This window comes from Mastigoproctus giganteus, chromosome 2, assembly GCF_048544385.1.
Source record: "Mastigoproctus giganteus isolate SK-2022 chromosome 2, ASM4854438v1, whole genome shotgun sequence".
Classification (NCBI taxonomy): domain Eukaryota; kingdom Metazoa; phylum Arthropoda; class Arachnida; order Uropygi; family Thelyphonidae; genus Mastigoproctus; species Mastigoproctus giganteus.
The window spans coordinates 49673150-49697867 of record NC_143576.1 but is presented as its reverse complement, the minus strand read 5'-3'; the positions used below and the strand labels follow the sequence as shown (position 1 = coordinate 49697867).

The 24718-nt window shown below is 38.0% G+C and overlaps 1 protein-coding gene across 1 annotated transcript in view; it reads left to right on the top strand.

The window, feature by feature from the left end:
* The window catches only part of mr (anaphase promoting complex subunit morula), a 596234-nt gene that overhangs the window by 433347 nt on the left and 138169 nt on the right, over positions 1-24718 (top strand). Inside the window, exon 11 of the mRNA XM_090388952.1 lies at positions 3190-3303. Coding sequence (XP_090245078.1) covers positions 3190-3303 — 114 coding nt within the window. The remainder of the gene's footprint in view (positions 1-3189; positions 3304-24718) is intronic.

The window sequence follows — 24718 nt, the reverse complement described above, 5'->3', positions numbered from 1 at the left end:
CAAGTAAGTATAGACCTGTGAGTTTAACTTCTGTTCCCGGAAAATTAATGGAGGCACTAGTTAAAGAAGCACTGCATGATCATCTAGACAAGACTTCAGTTATAGCTCGGACACAGCATGGTTTTGTAAAGGGAAAGTCTTGCCTGACCAATTTGATTGGACACTATGATGTGGTCACAAAAGAACTGGATGGAGGGAATAACTTTGGTATTATATACTTGGATCTTAGAAAGGTTTTTGATACTGTTGCACATGGAAGACTGCTGCACAAATTGGAGCAGTGGCATTGGTGGCAAATTGCTGCTATGGATAAAGGGGTGGTTGAGTGAGAGAAGACAGAGAGTGGTAATCAATGTACATTGCTCATCATGGACTAATGTTATTAGTGGAGTTCCTCAGGGTTCAGTGTTGGGTCCATTGTTGTTTTTCCGTATTTATAAATGATACTGATGATGGTATATCAAGCTTAATATCCAAGTTTGCAGACAATACAAAGGTTGGCAGGGTTGTTAAGGACAATACTGATGCTATGCTGCTGCAACAGGATCTGGAAAGGTTGAGCAGATGCGCTGAGAGGTGGCAAACGAAGTTTAACATTGACAAATGTAAAGTACTACATATGGGAAACAATAACCCCAGAGCAATGTATCAACTCTGTGGTACTACACTGACAGTGGTAGAGAATGAAAAGGACCTGGGGGTAATTGTAGAGGCAGATATGAATTTTCTGAGCACTGCAGACGGGCTGCAAGAATAGCTCATGGTGTCTTATCAACGATATACAGGAATTTTTCTAGCAGGGATAAGGAGGTGATTATTCCCTTGTATAAGGCAATGGTCAAGCCACACCTTGAGTACTGTATACAGTTCTGGAGACCTCATTTGAAGAAGGATGTAGAGCTGCTGTAACGAGTGCAGAGAAGGGCAACAAGATTAGTGAATGGAACAAAGGGTTGCTCTTACGAAGAAAGGCTTAAGTTTTGCAAATTACAGTGTCTGGAGACTAGGCACCGTCGAGGTGAACTGATAGAGGTGTATAAAGCCTTGAATGGTTTAAGCATGCTCAATGCTGATGGGATTCTGCCTCTTGCTCAGAATAATCACCTGAGAGGGCATAAATTCAAATTGAGGAAAGACAGATGTAGGATAGATGTGCGGAAATTTGCCTTTAGCCAGCGGTTAGTTGGTTGGTGGAACAGACTTCCATCCCTTGTTGTGGAAGTTGATAGCCTAAATAAATTTAAGGCTCAGATGGACGGGTATTTCAAACGAACAGAGGGGTGAAGTGGAAGTTTTTTTGTTTTTTTTGGCTGATGCTGCATAAGCTGGCTTTATTGCATCTTATGCCTCTGCTGATGCTAATATTTTTAAATACTGTATTAATAAAATGTTCTTCAGAATGTGTAGGTATGCAATTACTTCTGCAGCATAGTGTATATTTCCTAAACTTATAATACAAGTAAGCTGATATTTTTGCTGTAACAGTTTTCTTCAGCATAGTAATGTGGAATATTTTAGAACAATTAAAATAAATTTTAACAATAAAACAAATAACAAAGAATGGTCTGCTTAAAAATTACTGAGCTTGTGACTAGGAAATCAAGTAAATAAGTGATAACAACACAATTTTTGTTTATTGCTCATCACTTGATTTCCCATTGCCCATCACTTGATAATTACTTGAACTGCCTTTCTCTCTCTATGACTGTTGAACTTTTTAAGTAATCAAAGGGATTCTGCTGTAATTTTTCGGCTGGAACACAAGAACAACATCATGACCTATGTACATTTATATTGAATTCTTTGCCAAACTGTGCGTAGAAAGAGAGAGAGAGAGAGAATCTATTCAAGATAAAAAAAAAAGCAGTTATATTACTTTATAATTTTATTGTTTGATCTATTAAATTAATACTGCCATGCCTCGCATAACGCGATGCAAATTTCCAGTTAACGCGATCATTTTTTTTTTTTTTATGCGATAGTTGAAAAAGATTTGAATCGTGCGTTAAGCTTACCGCGAGTCTTACAGTCAATAATCAAACACTTGCCTGCTGCCTGCCTCGGTGTGTTCCATCAGTCATCGGAAGAAGACGTGTTACTTGTTTGTCTCCTACTAATAAAGTCAATGCACACTTGCATAAAAATTCAAATTTTTAAATGAGCCAGATGAAAATGTTACCGCAAAGGAGATAACGGTAAAAGAATTAGATGAAATCTTTCGTATCGCATAGAACCTCAAACAAAAGGTTTGAGTTTCTCTGCGATATTTATTTCGCCAGTGCCCAGGAAAGATTGTTGTCGGCTATCGGAAATTGATTGATGAAAAGAGAAAGTCAACACTGTTCAAATATTTCTGCAATGGTCATTTCTTCATTGTGTATTTTATGTCAGAGGTTCCCAAACTTTCTCCGTTCACGGCACCCTTAGTGTCTCAGTAATTTTTTCAAGGTGCACCCAACTAAAAGAAATATCTAACAGTTCAGTTTAGTAGTTAGGTCCTTAATAAAAAATTAATAAGAAATGCTGAAACTGTGAACTACCTCGAGCTAGTAGTTCGCACTGTGTCCGACAGGTGTCGAGTATCGCTGTGTTTCCCTCAAAATTTTAAAATATTTCGCTGCGCACAGTTTGGGAACTGCTGTTTTATGCAATAAACATTTAATTCCATAATTATTTTCTTTATCTTTTACGTTGTATACAGTTAAAAAGTTATTTAAAAGTTATTTTTTAAATTCTTTATGGACATTCCAGAAGGTCAAGGACCAATTATAATTTTTCCTATTGATTATTAAGAAATGCGTTTCGATTAACGCGTTTCCGTTTTGCACGATGTGCTCGCAGGACCAATTAATCGCGTTAATCGAGGCCAGCCTGTAGTTGATTTAGAATATTTATATTCAGAATAAGTATTTCTTTTTTGCATTTGTGTGATCCTGTTTACCCTCTAATTTTGTTTCACCACTGCATTGCAGCTGCTATTGTTGGTAGCTGCTATGCAGCAGTGAAACAAAATCAGAGGGTAAACATGTTTCTTCTATGGCTTCATGTTATCAAATGTTACCCTTCTACAAAGGCTGAAAACATTTGTAAGGGTTTGTAATAGTATTCCAAGTAGTAATTATTGTACCGGTGAATAATTAAAGCAAATGAATAAATTGCAGAATTTTCTTCTACCTAATGATGACTTAGAGTGAAGAGAAAGATTTTAAGATTGATAAGACAGCTGAAGATAGTCTAATGCTGTGCACTGATGATCTGTTTACTGCTGGGAAAGATTTTAAGATTGACAAAGTAGCCGAAAATGTAAGTACATATTTTATTTCATCTAATACAGTGGAGATGATGTTAAAATCTAACTTATATAACAAGAAATTGTGGGATATTACAAACAAGCTATTTAGTATTAACAGTATTAAATGATACAGGGAAACAAGGAAACAAGCTTATAGAAAAAAAAAGATAAGCCAAAAAGGGGGGGGGGGGACTTTCCCACATCATCTTCTCTGCCTAATTCTTCCTTAAATTTATTCAAATTACCCATTCTCACAACACCAAATAGAAGTTTCCCCTAGTAATCAACTACTATCTAGCTGGAAGCAGTTTCCCTACATCTGTCCTGCAACCACCCTATCTCAATTTAAATGTATGATCCCTTATGTCGTTGCCACCCATAGTAAGGATGCTATTAACATTTAGCTCACTTCCATTCAAAGCTTAAACACCACAATTAGAACTCCTCACAAGTTCCTAGTTTTCAGATGCTGCAAGTTAGATTTGAAATCTTTCTTGAAAAGCATATCCTTTTGTTCCCCTCACTACTCTAGTTGTATTTCTCTGCACCCATTCCAGCACATATATCCTTCCTAAAATGAGGCTTCCAGACTTGTATTCAGTACTCAAGATGTTTCCTAACCATTGATTTTATATGAAGCAGTAAAGTTCCCAGATTGGTGCAATTAAAAGAAATGAAGGAACTCAAACTGGGTTTATTTTTGTTCCAGGTAATCACAACCTGGTTGAATGCACTTATTACACCATTTTAAATTTCTGAAAAGAGTCATCAAAGGCATCCAAAGAGATGTTGTTTAGTTCAGTGCTTACATTTTTCTTTATGTCCTCAACATCCTGATATCTCATTCCTTTGAGGGCAGTTTTTATCTTAGGAAAGAGGAAGAAGTCTGCTGGTGCTAGATTAGTGAAGTAGGGAGGATGGTTGATCTGCACAATACTATGTTTCATCAGAAATGTATTCACAACAGGTGAGAGATGGGTGGGGGCATTGCCTTACAACAAGAACCAGCTGACTTTCTCTCAAAATTGTGGCCTCACTTGGAGGCCCCAAGTGCCAAGCGATATCTCTGCGATTTATAGAGTGCTCTTCAAAGGCGATTAAAGTTATTTTTAAGTACCTACATTCTCTAAACAGTCTTATTTTTAAAACAGTTCTATACTTGAAAACCCACAAGTTAGAACACAGAAAGGAAACCCATCTTTCTTTATTTATCCATATTTTTCTAGTTCACTAACCAACTAACACTTTACCCGCTTTGCCTCCCATTGACACTGCTCCTGCCTCCCTGTGGTGGGGCCGGAAACCTAGACCGAAAAGTCCTCTTGCCAAGGGCTAAAAGGAGCAAACACAGACCATCAGGATATTGAGAACGATAACCCTAAGAGACAAAAGACTGATCAGACGGAGCAACCTTGCCCATTGTTCTTAATCATCCACTCACTTACTAGTCAGCATATGAGTAAATTGTCTCCTTTGACATACAGAGGCATCTGGAGGGTATTGCAGGATCTCCCAAGACAGTTAAGATACTGCAATCAGGAGACACATTAGAAGCTGTTACAATTTGCAAGCTTTTTGGCATTCCAGTAAAAATATCTCCTCACGCAACCCTAAATTCATCTAAGGGTATTGTATCTAGTTGGGACCTATTAAATGTCACGGAGGAAGAAATAACCCAAGAGCTGCAGGGACAACATGTAATTGAAGCAAGAAGAATAATGATTATAAAAGATAATCAACTGCAATCTACCAGAAATATTATTCTCACCTTCAGTACATCCAACTTACTCTTTGTAAAAGCAAGTTATTTAATTTTGCCGCATCCACCCCTACATTCCCAACCCTTTAAGATGTTATAAATGCCAAAAATATAGCCACTCACAAACTGTATGCAGAGGAGTTCCTGTCTGCCCCAATTGTGGCTCCTCAGATCACATAACAAAGTGACTGTACAGCTACAAAAATGACCTGCCCAAATTGCAAAGATGACAATCCTGCATATTCCAAGACATGTGAAAAATGGAAAACTGAGAAAAAAATAGTAAAATACAAGGTTGAGAATAAAGTCAGTTACCAAGATGCGAGAAAACTAGTTGTACCTACTATAGCCAAAAATATGACCGATGCCAATGCAGTAAAAAAGTATCAAATAGTCTCCACTAAAACTGATGTCACAGTTCCTACTAATAAATCAATTTCACATTGGGCTATAAATGTCCTTTCTGAGCAACAACCAAGTGTACGTAAGCAACAATCCAAGTGCTCTGACTAGGCAAATAATACTCCTTTGACACCAGTGGCACCTTCAAAAAGCAGTCAGATACAGTTCCATCAATTAAACACAAATAATGCCTTGTACTTTACAATGGAACTTCAGTGGATTTCGTTGCAACACTGTGATATCCATGATCTAATTAACCGATATTCTCCAGTTGCCCTTAGTCTTTAGGAAACTTACTTAACCTTGAAAATTTCTCCTTCAAGAAAGAACTATTGCCTTTATCAAATAGATCGTAATACAGCAAATGTATTACGATCTCAACATCATGAAATCGACTACATCCTCACTAATAGAAGATATATTGTGAATGATGTTACCGTTCTGAACAAGCTAAATGTTGGAAGCGATCACAGAATGGTAGCCGACCGGGCAGGTCGGGTTGGGTAAAGTGCCTGCCTGGCAATCCAAAGGTCACAGTTTTGAATCCTGTCTTGAGCTTGGATCAGAGTAAAAAATGCAAAAACCTTGTGAGGTGCAATATGGCCACAGAAGCCGATGCCCCAAAAACTAACAAAAAAAAACACGGAATGGTAAGATGCACACTTGATATAGATGTAAGAAAAGAAAGGAAAAAAATGACGTGAGTAAAGAATGTGAAGGTCTTTGAGATAACAGAAGAGGAGAAAAAGCAGTACGTACTGGAACTTAAGAACAAGTTTGAGCTAATGCAGATTGCTCAGGACCAAGATATCAACGAGGAATATTACAACTCTCTGAAAGTGATAAAGCCCAAGAAACCTATAGGGAAAAAGAAATCCAAAGAAGAAAAAATTAGTCAAGAAACACTTGTTATGATGAATCGAAGGCGACAGATGAAGAGCAAGATGAACACTGACAAGGGACAAATTGAGTATACTGAGTTATGCAAAGCCATTAGAAAGAGACTCAGAGAGGACACAAGAAAAGTAGAACAAGCATTAAGGGAAAACAAAGGATTTAAATCAGCAGCCATGAGCAGTAATACAGAAAGACAAATGATACTGAAATTGAAGAATAGCGATGGTGTACTTATAAATAGCAGAGAAGGCATAATTCAAACAGCAGAAGACTACTATAGAGAATTATACAAGGAGTGAGGGAATGACGCCAGCAGTGGGGAAGGTGGATCGCAAATTAGTAACACATACGACATACCCGATATCCTTCCTGATGAGGTAGAACATGCATTGAAGTAAATGAAGAATGAGAAAGCCCCAGGGGAAGATGAAGTTATTGTAGACGTGTTAAAATTGGGAGGAAGAGACATGACGCAAAAACTGGCAAGACTCTTCACAAAATGCATTAGAAAAGGTGCGATGCCAAAGAAGTGGAATAATGCAATCATAGTTTTTCTGCATAAGAAAGGAGATAAATCAGAAATTGGAAATTATAGACCAATTAGCTTGTTATCCCACATCTACAAGTTGTTCACAAGAGTCATTACTAACAGATTGGAAAGAATACTTGATGAGAAGCAATCGAAAGAGCAAGCTGGCTTTACAACAGGATTCTCAACTATGGATCACCTTCATGTAATATCACAGCTAATGTCACTCCTTTATTAGACTAGACAAAGACAGTAGGAAATTTAAAATTGAGAAAGGAGTTTGACAAGGAGACACACTATCTCCGAAGTTGTTTACAGCTGCCCTTGAGGAAACTTTCTGAAAATTAGACTGGTCACAGAAAGGAGTCAATGTGAATGGAGAGTAGCTAAACCATTTATCGTGGTCATAAGCCATGATCACAAAGAATTAGAGGAAAATATTAATCATTTATGCAGAGTTAGTAAGGATTTTGCACTAAAGATGAATATGGCTAAACAAAAGTAATGATGAACAATTATGCCACTTAAAGGGATATAATGATTGAAGGAGCAGTAATTGAAAAGGTGGAGTCATATACTTATCTGAGACAAGTCATTAGCTGTAATGATGATAAATGGCTGGAAGTCAAGAGAAGAATAAATTGCTCCTCAGTCACATACTGAGGAGCAATATCCCAGTTTGTCTGAAACGTAAAATAATGAACCAATGTATACTCCCCACCATGACTTATGGAAGTGAAGCTTGGACACTCACCAGAATGACACAGCGAAGAATGGAACGAATTATATTGGGAATCAGACTGCTGGATAAGAAGAGAAACGCATGGATTAGTCAGCAAACTTAAGTAAAGGACACTCTTATCAAAACTAAAGAACTAAAATGGTCTTGGGCAGGACACATAGCTCGAAGACATGATGACAGATGGACTAAGAGAATAACAGAATGGTAAGTCAGTGACGGAGATGGACAGATGAAATTCATGAGTTTGTGGGTAGTAAATGGATGGCTATTGCACAAAACAGAAGGAACTGAAAAGTTGCTGGAGAGGCCTTCATCCTGCAGTGGATTGAAAATGGCTGATAATGATGATGATGATTACGATCTATTACTATGGTGGTGTGGCAATCCTGATAAATTAAAAGATTCCAACTAAACATATTCCACTTCAATCTGAAATAGGAGCTGTTGCTGTGCATATAACTCTCCATATTGCAATAATACTAGTCTCAATCTACCTATAGCCAAACCATACTTACTGTTTAAAAGATCTTGAAGGCCTCTTCATATAGATACCTCCAACTCTCTGTATGTTAGGGGATTTCAATGGGCACCACTGCTTATGGGATGATCCTAAATTAGATACATGGGTCGACTCATAGAAAGCTTTTTAGAGGCACTAAATCTTGCCATACTCAATATTGGCACACACACACTCACATTATTGCCCAACAGGACATACCACGCCAATAGATCTCTTTGTTTGTTCTCCAGTACTGATTCCAACCAAAGAGTGGTATATTGTTAATGATCCTATGGGCAATAATCACTTCCCAATTGTATGCAACCTGTTAATAGACTCCTCTAGCTCAACCCTGCAGAAAATGAAAATTTGCCCGAGCAAACTGGGCAAAATTCCAGTCATCAGTATCTTTCAGTGAGGAAAAAATCCTCCAGCCTATTGATGATGTGACAGATTACATCACATCACATCTCCTAAATGTGGCCAAAGACACAATACCACTATCAAATCCCCCATGCCGAAAGCAATATAATTATTGGTGGAATGCAAAAAAGCAAAAAATAAAGCCTGGAATTGTTTTCGGCAATATCCAACCACAGCCAATCTTATAAATTATAAGAAATCCAATGGCAAAAGCACATTTCATACAAAGGTCAGCCGAGAAAAAATCGTGGACCCATTTTGCATCAAACATTAACAAAAACACTGACACCGAAATAATATGGAAAAAAAATTAGACCGCTTTCTGGTAAGTTTCCTACCATACTTTCTCCAATCCTCTCCTGGAATGGGCAAGATCTATGTAGGCCTTTAGATATTGCAAACGTTTGGGCAGCACCTCCATAGTCAGGTGGGCAGGAGCAGCAGTGCGAAGCACACGCTTCTTGATTAGACCGGGGTTCGAGCCCATGACCACCAGATACAGAGGATGCGTATAAGGTCAGGGAATGACCACCGCATATCCCCGGAGCAATATGACCTTAGTTGCTAATGCTCCTAAAAACCAAATAACAAACAAACAAACAAATGTTTGGGCAGCACTTTTGCTGAAGTCTCAGTGGCAAACCTCTGCAATATTCTGAACTCTTGCATGCCATTCGAACAGCCCAATTGTGGGCTGTTCGATGGCAATGCAAGAGTTCAGAATATTGCAGAGGTTTGCCACTGAGACTTCAGCAAAAGTGCCCCTGCTCCCAACCATTTGTTTGTCTTGTATGTTTTTCCTGGCTTCTTGAGGAGCATTCTACTGTTTTGGCATTCCTAAAGCCTGGAAAATCAATATCCCACCAATATCCCTCTCAAGCTGTCTCAGCAAAATTCTTGAAAGAATTGTCCACACTTGACTCATCTGGATCATAGTGTCAGAATAAGTAATAAGCCATAGCCAATATGGCTTTTGTCAAAACAGGTCATGCTTGGATCTTATGGTTAAAGCTGAATTTGCCATTCGTAATTTTGTTAAACACAAACATCTAGTGATGGTTTATATAGAGAAGGCTTTTTACACCACCTGACAGCATGGCATACTTAGAGATCTTTACTGTCTTGGTTATGGGGAAACCTTCCTATATTTGTGAAGAATTTTCTACATACTAGATCGTTTCAAGTTTGATACCTGCATGCCCTTTCTGCAACCTTCATTCAGGAAGAAAGCATTCCACAGGCATGAGTACAGAGTGCCACTCTGTTTGCTCTTAGAATAGATTCTATCACTAACCAACTTCCAAATACCATAGAGACTTACCTTTATGCAGATGACCTCTCCATCTCCTGTCATTCTCAAAACACGAGATCTATTGAATGACAGCTTCAGATATCACTAAATAAAATACAGCAATGGGCCAGCAGAAAACAGTTGCCATCCGTTTTTGTAGACGATGCAAGTTTCAGCCGGATCCTGAGCTTCAAATCTCTAATATCTCCATCTCAGTCATTAATAATATCAGATTTCTAGGATTAATCATGGACAATAAGCTAAATTTCTTAGAGCACATTAAAAAAGTACGTACTGCCTGTCTAAAATGATGAACATACTTAGAGCATTATCTGCCCTAACATGGGGGTGCAGATCGTACCTCCCTACTTTGATTATACAGGCATTAATCAGATCCCGTCTTGATTATGGAATTTCCATCTGTGATTCTGTCAGAATGAGTGCATTATGCTGACTTGATATAGTTCAACATGGTGCATTGAGGATTGCCACATAGCCTTTACATTCAGCACATAGCCTTTACATTGATGCTCATAAGCCCCACTATCTTTACATAGGAAATTACTATTGCTAAAGTATGCTGTCAAGATACAAAGTTGTGCCTCACATTGCATTTATTCATACCTTTTCAATCCACCATTAGAAAACCTCTACAGAAATAAACCTAGCATAGTAAAACCAGCTGGTCTTCACCTTCTTGAACTGATGCCGGTTTGGAACGTTTTCATCTATTCCTTACAACAGGTAGCAACTTGCATTCAACCACCATGGGTTCCTCCTCCTATACCGACCTGTGACACTTACCTCTGTTAATGGGGAAAGAATATTTTTCAAGCTTCAAATGTTAGACAAGCTGTTCACACTTGAAGATATATCGATTTTTCTCCAATATACACAGATGGCTCTAAAACTAATTCATACATTAGAGCAGCACAGTCTTTCCTAATATCACTATTTCAGTATCCCTTCCATCTGAATTCAATATCTTCTTAGCCAAATTATATGCAATTAAATTAGCTTTCGAAAATCCTGTTCTAACTGTTATTTAAAAATTGGTTATCCACATGTTGAACAAGATTTTACTGCTCCGGTGAACAATAAATTTTTATTTATATTTAGCTGTTTTATTGACTTAATTGTCTCATTAATTTATTCTCTAGAAGTAGCTTTATACTTCTGATTTTGAAAGTACAGTCAGTCCTCGTATAGCACGATAGTTGTGCTCCTAGAAACCCTCGTGCAATGCAAAATCGTGCAATATAAACAGCAGGCCCTATGGGAAAAATAGGGTTAGGTGCCGACCACCGAAGATTGAACACACACATTTGTAACCAAAACATTACCAACCACAATAAATTATCGTAATAGAATATTGCTAATTCTTTTGCTTCTATCGTAAGCAAACTTGTTTTTTGTTTGATTTTCTATCCAAACAGATGACAGCCATTCCATCTCTTCCGATTCTTTGGGTCTTAATCTAATGGATTTCAATTACACTTTGAGTTGTTCCTGCTATGAAAGTTGTTTTTATTTTCTCTGCATTCTTTGTAATTCTCGGCGTTGCCTCATTTAGGTCTGTAGCACATGCAATCTCACATGGTCTTTCATTTCGCTCAAAGTGTTTCACAATTTCATATTTTTTTCTCTATTGACAGAGGCGGACTGGCCATAAGCCTTACCGGGGAAACCCCAGTGGGCTGGAGGCCGGTGTGATTTTGGCCATAAACGCTAGTATGAGGCCACTACAAATTTTCCCGGGTAAGAATTTTTGATCCAGTCTGCCTCTGTTTATCGATATTGCTTTTCTTTTTCTCTCTGAATCTGCAGTGTCTTTACCAGGATCACACCTTTTAAGCATTTTACTCATTTTTAGGGAATAAAGCTGCACGCGTGTAGCAACTGAATAAACAACACCATAAAGGCAGAGATACACTATTAACACCTCACATTTTACTAAAGCACATTTCTAGGGGTTACTACCATAAAACAATAAAAACAATTTCCAGTTGCATTTATGCTAGTGGAATCTTTTTATAAACTGGTAGTAAACCCGATCTAATTGCATTTGCGATTATGCTGATAGCTGGAATTGTGTTGGTTTTTATGTTATTATGGTGAAATGTGTTTTCCCTTCACTGATAAAAAACATAAATACATTTTCACAATCTTCTCTTCATTCCTATCATGTTGCTTTGGTTGGGGTGATTCTGCGTTCGACTGCCATTTGTTGTAAACACAGGCGAATCGTGCATAAGCGAATTCGGTTCGTGTTATATAAGATATCGTTCCCCTATTTATAAATCGTGCATGATCGAATTCGTGTAGTGTAAACGTGTTATACGAGGACTGACTGTACTTAATGTCCATAGATTTTATTGTTCGTAACTTGCTGCCATTGTTATACGATACTTTCGAAATAGCATAGCGTATATCACGAACTTGATAGCTTAAGATTTAACATAAAACTAGACAGCAAAATATGTAGCACTGTATTAGAAATCTGTTAGCTTAGTATAGTGTTATCAATTAATCAATTAAAAATGTATTTATCTAATTAAATTGTACTTAAATGTGATCAGACCCAGACTAGAGCAGCAAAGCAACAAGCACAAAGTTGCCGTAGTACTGTGGGTCGGTGGGGAGGGGAGAACCGAAGGAGGTGATTCTCCAAATGTCGCTCAAAAAAATGTGCGAAATGTGAAAAGTTTGCAGACCTATCTAGAACAAGACATGATCTAGCCAAGGAGGGTCTTTATGTGTGTGTGCTAGGTGCAGAGATTGTGAAGAAATTAAGCACCAACTCAGCATCTGATGGGCATCTATGAGGAAAGGCTGTTCATGAGAAGAATGTTGCATATCATAATTGGCTTCTATCCAATTCTTCAGTTTGAGGTGTAGGGTACATGCTCTTGAAGAAATTAATATGAGGGGTCCATCAAGCTCTCAGCTGCCCAACTCAGTGCCATAGCTCACTCCTGTGCATCAGGCAGCACAGCAGCAATCTCCAAGGCAGAATGCACTTGGTGCCACAGGAGCTAGTTATTATCAGTGACTCTATTGTCAGGGAGACAGAGAATATATTGGAATATATATCGAGGGTACAGCTCTAAAACGGTGTTCGCAGGCCAGCTACTAGTTAGTACACCGAACCGAACCTATTGGTAACTCTTTAGGAGACTTCCGAATCAGCTGGTATATAATCTTGTTACCTCTACTCTGCCAGATAGTGACTGGAGGAAGTCCGAGTAGTGTGTATGTGGGGGGCATTGTCGAGGCCACGTTATGTCAAGGATCTGAGTATATTCTTGCCATGCGTATGCCATATCCAAACATTTCATTACAGGTAACCCCCGCTTAACGCTGATAATTTGTTCTGGAAAAACAGAGCGCTAAGTAAATCCGCACTAAGTGAGTGCCGCATTCCCATAAGGTAACATATGTATTTGTAAGTTGCGGTCGGTGCCATAGGATATTTCCTAATCAATAATAAACGGTAATGAAAGGATGCACAAATGTCACTCAAAATATTTAATATTCAAATATTGTTCATATAAAATATTCTGCATTACATACGTATATAATTATGTGGTAACTACTTACGTATCAAAATTAAATTTAAAATTCCAATTAAAATCATGAATTTAATTGATCTAAATTGATTTTAATTGATTTAATTTAATTGATGAATTTAATCATGAAAAATGTGTCGATTTTGGGTGGCCCTCTTCTAAATAAACTAAAAGGGGTATTAATTTTAAATCCCCCGCAGCGTTACCACCCAACAATAAAGTCACCCGATCCTTCGCCACTTTGAAACTTGGCATGTTTTTTTTCTTCTTTCAATATGAAACTTGTTGAAAAGTATAACACACAATACCCCTCTTCAATAATTTTAACTAGTTCTTTTTTGAAAGTTTCGGTTCCTTGATCTGCACGTGCAGCTTCTCCCTAGATTTTAAATCTATTCAACCAGCCCTTACCAGTTTTAAATGGTTCCACATTTTTTTTTTTTTTAGGTGAGTTTTCTTTAGATCATCATATTGGCTAATCTCTCTCTTTTTTTTTTTTTGTAATATTTAACTTAACTGAATTCTGCATTGGATATTATCTTCAATAAAATTAGTTAAAGTCTTTCCATTTCAATCCTAATAGTTGGCCTAGCCCTAGTTGCTTGCAGTGGAACAGCTATCTTTCCCGCTGCTAAAATTAATTCTTTATTTTTTTATAATTGTTCTTACAGTTAAACTTGCAATTCCAAAATCATGGCACACATCCTCTTGTCGTTGACCGGAATCGATTCGCTTCAAAACGTCTAATTTAATTTTCAAATTCAGTCTTTTTCTTACATTTATAGTCTTCGTACTGTGCCCAGACATTGTTGCTTTTTCATTCTTATGGGCCATTATTAACTCTTCGAAAATGTAGCTGCGTTGATTGCATTAATTATGATACAATGTTCAAGTAAACTGTCCGTTATGCACAATGTCTAATACTGTACTGAGTGATGACTAGACTTCGGATAAATGCATATTACTAGTGTTGCCAACTCTTAATAATACTTCCCGCTAGCCGCATGCTCAAAATCCGCTATTTTTAACACTTAACCAGCCAACTTTTTAAATTTTGTAAAAATGTCTTCATTTTTACTTTTTATTCCCCTTTGAGAGCAGTCATCGCTCTAAGACACCCTATACTTTTGCCACTACTATATTTGTAGAACAACATCCACTTCCTGTGACGGCTGTTTTTCTTTCGCTCTGGCACGCGGTCATTGACGCTGCGCTATGGAAAGCAGCAGTTGAAACACTATTCCACCGTAACGAGTCCGGCTCAACCCATTCAAGGCCTTATATACCTCAATCAGATCACCGTGCAGGTGCCTAATCTACAGCAACTGTAATTGTCCAATCTGATCGTCACTCGATTGGATCGGATGAACATCATGCACGTAATATTTATAAAACAGGTGAGAAAGTATTTGATTTTCATCGGGGAAAAGAGAGTAACGTTAGTATGGAACATACATTTTAGTGTAATCTGAACCAGGTAACTACGGGGTGCTTGTTGTTTGGAGATTCTTTGTGTAGGAGTGGGCGAACTTTGTCTGGTAACCTCCGCTGGGCAGTCTGGAGACATAACCCTGTGCAGATATAAAGTTCCCCCTGCTCCTCATAAATCCCATTTTTGGCTGTGTCAGGTCTCCTAGATGACAGTCCTTGGTTTTTTTTCTTCTTCCCACAAAGCTGACCTGTGAACCAATACAAGATCGGGGAACTCAAAAAAGGGGACATATATATATGGAGAGGGGAGAAGGAAAAGGGTTGTTGTGGTTGTTGGTGTGCTGAGAGAGAGAGAGAGAGAGAGAGAGAGAGAGAGAGAGAGAGAGAGAGAGAGAGAGAGAGAGTGGAACGCGGAAGAGTTTTTTTTTTTTTTTCTGGTGAGATCATCAGACGAAGAGAGGACGTCTTGAGAGTTGATGTGGTTACTCTTACCCTGAATTATCAACCCCGGAACATAACCAGGAGTTTTCTGGTAAGTCCACCCTAATTTTCTAATATTTAGTGGAATGAAACTGTCAAACAATCAGACCTACCCTTTGTTTACCTATGTCATTAATAGACATCCCTCCTCCTAAGTACACACTATGATAAGTGTCTGTTTTATCGTGCTTAGACCCTAGGATGTATTACCAATAAGACCCACTATTAAATGTATTACTATCAGTTATTGTCAAACTTATATGTCAACTTTACACTGGTACCGAAATACTTGGATAGCGATATGTTTGTCGATTCCTGAGAGTACAAGCAATAGCTATCTACCAAAGGCCACAACGTAAACCAATTGGTATACATGTACCATCAATATTTTAACCTATAGTTATGTTGTAATTAAGGTATAGAGTTTTACTTTTTCTTTATATTAAGTTGCAATAATTTGTCACTTTTATCCATTTTGTAAGATATATGTAATAAATCATGTTTTGTTTATTCATCCTTTCCTCTTAGCCATTCTCTTGATGCACATTATCCACAACACGTTTTTAGTGAAAGAGCCATAATTTTGCTGCACTCTGAGGTCTGACTACTGGAAGGAGCTCAGAGTGAATTACACAGCACCTTGATGTTGAGAGCCTATTCTCCATGGTTCGGAATAGGTCTTGAGAACATGAGATGTTTGTCCTAAAATTAAACCACTAGTCGATCCTATAAAACACAGGCGTTTTCTGGAACATCACTGTTAATGCTTGAAAATGCCCGGAAACCTTAGTGTACACATTGAATGATGAGTAATAGTATTCTCCCTTAGTAGAGCATTACCCAGCAAGCAAGCACCCAATAACGGAAACACCTGTGGAACAATTTTCATTTGGGTTAAATCCTATTAATGGGTGCCATAAAAAATTTTAAGACCCTACATTATGTCCAGACAAAAACCTCCAAATTGCATATCAAATGCAGTTTATTCTGAGGAAGAAGTCAAAAATAACCGTTTAACGGAGTTGATGAATTTATGCAGTGGCAATATTAATCACTTGATTTCTTGGTTGGTGAAAAATCACATTTTGCAAAGTACAGCTTTTGGTGAAGTTTGCAAACTTGAAATGTGGCTAACAAAAAGTAAATGTAAAACTGACATGTTTAGATAGGGTTGTAAGAAACCTTACCTTAAAACAGAGTACTAGACATAAATCATTTTTTGATGATAGTACATTAACGTTATCTCAAAATTTATTATTTCTATACTTCTTGTCCTAAGATTGGTCTCAAGATCGCATTGCTCTATATTTCAATATCAATATAAAAAAAAATTAAAAAAACACTGTTATTGGAAAATGCAAAGATCTGTGGAAGATCTGTATGATATCAATAATTGATTAAGATAGTTAACCCAGGGGGATTTCAGAAAATGGAATACCTATTGAAGTTGAAATTGTTGAATCAGCATTTTTCAAAATATAATAACCCCAGGGACTCACATCTGGTGAGTACGGGCTTGGGATACCCAGGGTCCTGAGCTGGATATCATCATTGGTCTTCTCTTTCTTGGTGATTCCCTTTTATTAAGAATTTGCAGATAAAGGAACCACTAGGTGGCAGGGATCACAATGTACTGATTTGGGATTTACTTAAAGATATAATTACCATCAGGGTTAAAGGAAAGAGTTTTTGCTTCGGTAAAGGTGAGTACAGTGACCTCAGACAGTTTTTAAATTCTGTACAGTGGGATAAACTGACAATGTTACCAACAGTAAATTATAAGTGGGAAGCATTCAAGGAATTAATCATTGAAGCTACTAAAAGTTTCATACCTATTAAGAAATATTGTTCAAGGTTTAGGCCTAAATGGTTATCAAATGAACTAATGAGACTCGTGACAGCGAAGAAAAATGCATGGGATGCATATAAATTATCAATTGACTCAGAAGCCTATGGCAGATATAAGCTAGTCTGTAATCAGGTGACAAAGGAGGTTAGGCATGTGAAGGCGTATTACGAGACATCTTTGGCAAAGGATGCTAAGAAAAACAGCAAGGATTTCTTTACTTATATAAACTCTAAAAGGAGGGGATGAATCTGATTGGTATCGATGGTTCGACTGTTGATGATCCTGCTCAGATAGCAAACAAACTGAATGAGTATTTTGCATCTACATTCACACATGAGGAGTTATTAAGGTTTGAAAATGGCAGAAGGTTATCAAATTGTAGCAGGGTGCTTAATGATTTTGTAATAACTGAGAGCAAAGTGGAGGAGAAATTGCTGAAGTTAACCTAAGAAAGGCACCTGGAGTTTATGGGATCTATCCAGTTATATTAAAGGAGGCGGCAAAGGCAACTAAGCAAACCCTGAGCCATAATTATGAGAGCATCTTTGGACTCAGGGAGGTCCCCACAGACTGGAGATGTGCAAATGTATCCCCAATTCACAAAGGATCAAAGGGTGCCACGAGTAATTACAGAACAGTTAGTTTAACTTCTGTTCCGGGTAAAATAATGGAGTCTCTGGATAAGATGCATTGCAGGATCATCTAGACAAGACTGCCGCAATAATTCAGACACATCATGGGTTTGTTAAGGGAAAGTCTTGTCTGACAAATTTGATAGGATATTATGATGTGGTTACAAAGGAAGTGGATGCAAAAAATAATTTTGATATCATATATTTGGATTTCAGGAAAGCTTTTGACACTGTTGCGCATGGAAGACTATTGTACAAATTGGAGCAGAATGGTATTAAGGGTAAGTTATTACAATGGATGAAAGGATGGTTGAGTGGGAGAAGACAGAGGGTGGTAATCAATGGGTGCTGCTCTTCGTGGACTAATGTTATTAGTGGAGTCCCACAGGGTTTGGTGTTGGGTCCACTGTTGTTTTGTATATTTATCAATGATATTGATGAAGGTATATCAGGCTTAGTGTCAAAGTTTGCAGATGATACAGAGGTTGGCAGGGTTGTTAATGACAGTAATGGCAGTGTGCTATTGCAACAGGATCTAGAAAATTTGGGCAGATGGGCTAAGAAGTGGCAACTGAAGTTTAATCTTGACAAATGCAAAGTACTGCATATGGGTAGAAGTAATCCCAGTGAAAAGTACAAACTGTGTGGTGCTACACTTAAGGTGGTAGAAAATGAAAAAGACCTGGGAGTAATTGTGTAGTGAGATATGAAGTTTTCTGAGCAATGCAGACAGGCTGCCAGGGCAAATCATGGGGTTTTGTCAATGAAATATAGGAATTTTGCTAGCAGGGAAAAGGAGGTGATTGTCCCTCTGTATAAGGCAATGGTCAGGCCACGCCTTGAGTACTGCGTACAGGTCTGGAGGCCTCATTTTAGGATGGATGTCGATTTCCTTGAGCGTGTACAGAGAAGGGCAACAAGATTGGTGAGGGGAATGAAGGGATCCTCTTACCAAGAGAGGCTTAAGTTCTACAAATTGCAGTGGCTGGAGACTAGGCACCTGCACAGTGATCTGATTGAGGTGTATAAGGCCTTGAATGGGTTGAGCACGCTGAATTCTGATGGGATCCTTCCACTTGTTCAGATTACGAACCTAAGGGGGCATAAATTCAAATTAAGAAAAGACAGATGTAGAATAGATGTACAGAAATTTGCCTTTAGCCAGCGGGTGGTTAATTGCTGGAACAAACTTCTATCTGTCGTTGTGGAAGTTGATAGGTTGAATAAATTTAAGGAGGAACTGGACAGGCATTTGGAGGGAATGGTGTTATTTTTTTTTTTTGGCTGATGCCGCATAAGCTCATACACTTGCTTTCTTGCATCACATGCCACCACTACCACTACTTCTACTTCTCTCTCTGTCTCTCTCTCTCTCTCTCAATAATTAAAGATTTTTTTTTTTTTTTTTGGCTGGTTCAGCATAAGCCTCAGGCTTCCTTGCACCATATAGCTAATAATAATAATAAAATAATAGAGGACGACTAAGAGGAATACAATGGGTTTTTGGTGCATTCGAAAGAATTACCAAACAATGTTTTTTTTAGTTCCGGTAGAAAATAGAGATAAAACAACTCTATTATCAATTATGAGATATAAAATATTGTCAGGTACAAGAATCATCAGTGATGGATGGTCTGCATATAAAGATCTCTGCCGAGAAATTAATTATACCCATGATGAGGTTATTCATCGCTATAATTTTGTTTCTCCAGATGATTCAAGTACAACGAAGAAAAATAATCCAATGGCATTCCTTCACGGTTTCAAAAAAATGTGGGGCTAATTCATTAGAATTTCTTCTACATTTTTAGATTTATTCAACAATTTTAAGCTACGAACCAACGGTCATATCATTTGACCGCGATTGTAACTACGTATTGAAATTGTTGTGGTTCCCCTCAGGGGATCCCTGAATAATATAAAACTGATTCTTTGCTTTATACAAAAAAAAACTATTAAATAAGATATCCCTACTATGTTTACAATGTATATCAATAAAACATTTCAATTATGAAATATTTATATTGCTAAATAAATATTTCTTAATTTAAATGTTACATTGCCAAAATATATAAAATGCTAAACATATTTAAGATTTTTACATTTAAACTCATTCCGCTAAAAAAAAACGCTATCCGCTATTACATATTTTAATCGGCCAAACCTGAAGCAATTCCGCTAAATCTAGCGGAAAAACCGCTAAATTGGCAACACTGCATATAACGCATATATTAAAAGCAATATACTTGATCATTTTTTAAATCAACATTTTTTAAAATGTTGATCTCGGAACTACGTAACCAGTCACTGTATTGCAATTAAATTAGCGTGCGAGAAAATTTCACTGAGCGTGGGAAACGTTTTAATGCTGTTTTGCTATTCATTTTAAAGCTATCGACTCCATCATATGAAATGATTTCGTTAAAAATGCAATCTGTAAAAGAGCTTTATAGTGATCTGTGACAACTTTATAGTGATCTGTGACAACTTTATAGTCAGATACGGGTTATAATATAAGAACAGCGTTATAGCGAATCAGCGTAAAGCAAACTGTGTTATAACGGGGGCCTGCTGTACTTCATACACCATGTCCCACCCACTTTTTCTTACTATTGAATACAAAATGAATTGTCAAACTAATAGAGTAAGCTTATCTGCTAAAAGATCTAAACCTCCCAAACACTTCCTAGTTCATTTCACAAATATACGTGGTCTCAATTCTAATCTCAGCGATGTCCATTTCCAATTGCAGTCTGCCAAACCCCATGTACTTTTTCCGACAGAATTCCAATTATAGGTTAATTCAACTACTGCTCATCTCAGCTACCCAAATTATATGATTCCTTAATTATGATTCCTTTCACCTCAAAGGCGGTACTTGTGCATATGTCCGTTCGATATTCCCTTTCAGAGAATTGGTAATTTGGAATCTTCTGTCTTAAAATCTTTCTACCTCATTGTGTCAAATTCATCTGTTGTCTCTACTGTTCTCTCAACTCCACTAATCACTTGGAGCCGTTTCACTTCCTCTCATTGCAACTTGACTTTCTCCAGTCCAACTTTCCTAACAGTGAGGTAATTTTCCTTGCAGATTTTAATATTCACAACTCCAGCTGGCTTTCATTTTCTATTCACACCAACCCAGCTGGTCAAGATGCTGAGGCTTTTGCAATTTCTAATGACCTTGCACAGAATGTTCATTTACCTACAACAATATGGGACAATTCTACCCATACAGCCAACACGCTTGATCTTTTTCTCACAAACAACCCTTATAAGTACACGGTCGAAATGAGTGGTCCTTTAGGTATTCAGATCACAACTTCGTGATTGTCTCTTCTCCAATGGAGCCTTTATCTCATGGCTATTCCCAGCCTCGTATTGTTTGGCATTACAAGAGTGCAAAATCGGATGACCTGTGAGATTTCTTTTCTTCTTTTCCTTGGTCGGACTACTGTTTCAAAACTTGTGATGTCAGTGTTTGCTCAGATCGTGTCAGTGAAATTATTCTTGTAGGAATGGAATCCTTATTCCACAATCCACTTTAAAATCTCATACTTTGTCTAAACTTTGGTTCTCCAATAAATATGCTAAGGCTCTTCATGAGAAGAATGTTGTATATCGTAATTGGCTTGTTTCCAATTCTTCAGTTTCATTTTAATTGTAAAGCAGTCATTAATCAGTCCGAACTAGATTTAAAACAGGTTAAAAGTAGAAAGCTTGCTTCTTGCCCTAATGGTAGCCGAGCATTCTGGTCTCTTACCAAAGCCATTGGCCACAATTTTTACCCATCTCTGTTAAAACCAGATGATTCTGTAGTCACTTCAGTCAAGGATAAAGCTGACCTGCTAGAATCCCATTTTTCTTCCAACTCATGTATTAATGATCTTGGTAAAACACCTCTCACCATTCCCAACTCGCCCCATTCTATGTCTCATGTAGTCTTCCGTCGAAAGGATGTCAGAAGGATTTTGACGAATCTCAATGCTAAGAAAGCTCCAGGTCCTGTTGGTATTTCTCCACTTGTTCTCAAAACGTGTGCTCCTGAACTTACTCCTGTTCTTTGCCGCCTTTTTTCACTTTCTTATTCGAAAGGTGTTTTTCCTTCTGCTTGGAAATTTGCTCATATCCAGCCAGTTCCTAAAAAGGGTGACAAGTCACTCCCATCCAGTTATTGTCCCATTGCAATTACTTGTACGCTTTCTAAAGTAATGGAGAAATCAATTAACCGCCAACTCTTAAACTACCTAGAAATCTTCCGTCTGATCAACGATCGCCAGTATGGATTCCATCAGTGTCGATCCACTGGTGCGGCGCCTCCGTAGCCAGGTGGGAAGGAGCAGCAGTGCATAGCACACGCTTCTTGATTAGACCGGGGTTCGAGCCCGTCACCACCAAATACGGAGAATGCGGAAAGGTCAGGGAATGACCACCGCATATCCCGGAGCAATATGGCCTTAGTTGCTAATGCTCCTAAAAACCAAATAACAAACAATAATAACGATCCACTGGTGATATTTTGGCTTATGTTACCCATTTATGAACAAATTCAATGGAAAAGTTTGGTGAAACACCTGTAGTTGCTCTTGACATCTCAAAGGCCTTTGATCTTGTTTGGCATAAAGGTCTTCAAAACAAGCTTCCATCTTATGGTTTGCCAACTGTTTTTTGTAATTTGTTATCCAGTTTTCTCTCTGTTTGTTCATTTGAGGGTATATTCAAGGCTCTGTGTCTTCTAACTTCTCCACTAATGCTGGTGTCCCCCAAGGTTCAGTTCTTTCCCTCACTCTTTTCCTCTTGTATATTAATGACCTTCTTCCATTGACTGGAAATCCTATCCATAGTTTTGCTGATGATAGTACATTGCATTCCACTTTCCATTTTGAAAAACCTTGCCCTGCTCAATCAGCTTCAACTTCTCGAATATCCGCTATCAATTCCTTAAATGTCAATCTCCAGGTAATTCTCTAGTTGGGCAAAGACAACTTAGTTGATTTTAATCCTTCTAAAACTCAGTCTTGTCTTATATGTTGCAAAAAGGATTCTTCTGCTCCTATGCTTATCTTTGGTGACACTCCGATTTCTAGGCAAAATGATATATCTCTTTTGGGGATAACCCTGACTTCAAATCTTTCTTGGCACAAGCACATTACAAATATTGTTTTCTCTGCATATAAAAAACTTGGTTTTCTCTTTCGTTCTTGGCTTTACTTTTCTTCCAAACAGCTGTTCACACTGTACTAATCGCAAATCTGCCCAACTATGGAATATTGCTCCCACATCTGGGGTGGTGCCCCCAAAACTTCTCTCAGGCCTCTAGATTCCATTCAGAAGAGGGCAGTTAGGTTAATTAATCTAACTGCCCTCTTCAATCAATCTGACTATGACAAACATTTTAACAAAAACAGCAACCCTGTCTATCCCACGGAAAAAACCGAGGAAACAGACAGTTCCCTGGTTGTGCCCCGAAATGACTATACTCAGAAGTAGTATACACCAGGCGAGGAGACATTTTCAAATTAATTAATGACTTCTCTTTAACAAAGTCTCTCTGCTCTCTGTCTCATAGACATTCTGTTTCTGCTGCTTGCCTTTTCTACAGATACTTGCATTGGCACTGTTCTTCTGAATTGGCTTCTATAATTTCCACTGTCCCTTTCAAAACAGTCCAAACACGTGCCTCCACCAGTTAAGATCCATTTACTGTCCAACTTCAAACTCACAGAACAAACTTTTAATCTACCTCATTTATTCATTCAACTGCCATTTTCTGGAACAACCTTCCTTCATATGTATTATCTGAAAATTACAGTTTACAGAACTTCAAGTCTAATGTCAACAAATATCTTCTCTTTTCTTCTCAACTTCCAACCCAAGCACTGTAAAAAGTACTATATGTTCTAATACCCCTCGTGTTTCGGATTTTCATAAAGAAGGAAAAATAAAAAATAAAAAAATATATTGGAAAAAAAGAATTTGTGGAACAGGACCAGAGTATGTCTGCCACGGGCAAAAGTTGATGAAGTTGTAGAGCAGGTAGCTTTAGCATTAGTAGAGGAATATGATGCAAGAAAGCAAGCTTATGCGGTGTCAGCCAAAAAAACTTCCACTTCACCCCTCCGTTCGTTAGAAATACCTGTCCAGCTGAGCCTAAATAAATTTAAGGCGGGGTGAAGTGGAAGTAAAGGTAAATTTAAACACATCTATCCTACATCTGTCTTTCCTCAATTTGAATTTATGCTCTTTCAGGTGATGATTATTCTGATGATCCTTCAAGAGGAAGGATCTCATCAACATTGAGTATTCTCAAACCATTTAAGGCTTTATACACCTCCATCAGATCACCTCGCCGGTGCCTAGTTTCCAGCCACTGTAATTTGCAAAACCTAAGCCTTTCTTCATAAGAGCAACCCTTTCTTCCATTCACTAATCTTGTTGCCCTTCTCTGTACTCGTTCCAGCAGCTCTACATCCTTCTTCAAATGAGGCCTAAAAACCTGTATACAGTACTCAAGGTGTGGCCTGACCATTGCTTTATACAAGGGAATAATCACCTCCTTATCCCTGCTAGAAAAATCCCTGTATATCATTTAGAAGACACCATGAACTACTCTTGCAGCCCGTTAACCCCCAGGTCCTTTTATTTTCATTCTCTACCCCTGTCAGCATATTACCACAGAGTTGATACATTGCTCTGGGGTTGCTGTTTCCCATATGTAGTACTTTACATTTGTCAATGTTAAACTCCATTTGCCACCTCTCAGCCCATCTGCTCAACCTTTCCAGATCCTGTTGCAGCAGCATAGCATCAGTAGTGTCCTTAACAACCCTGCCAACCTTTGTATTGTCTGCAAACTTGGACATTAAGCTTGATATACCATCATCAATATCATTTATAAATACAGAAAACAATAATGGAGCCAA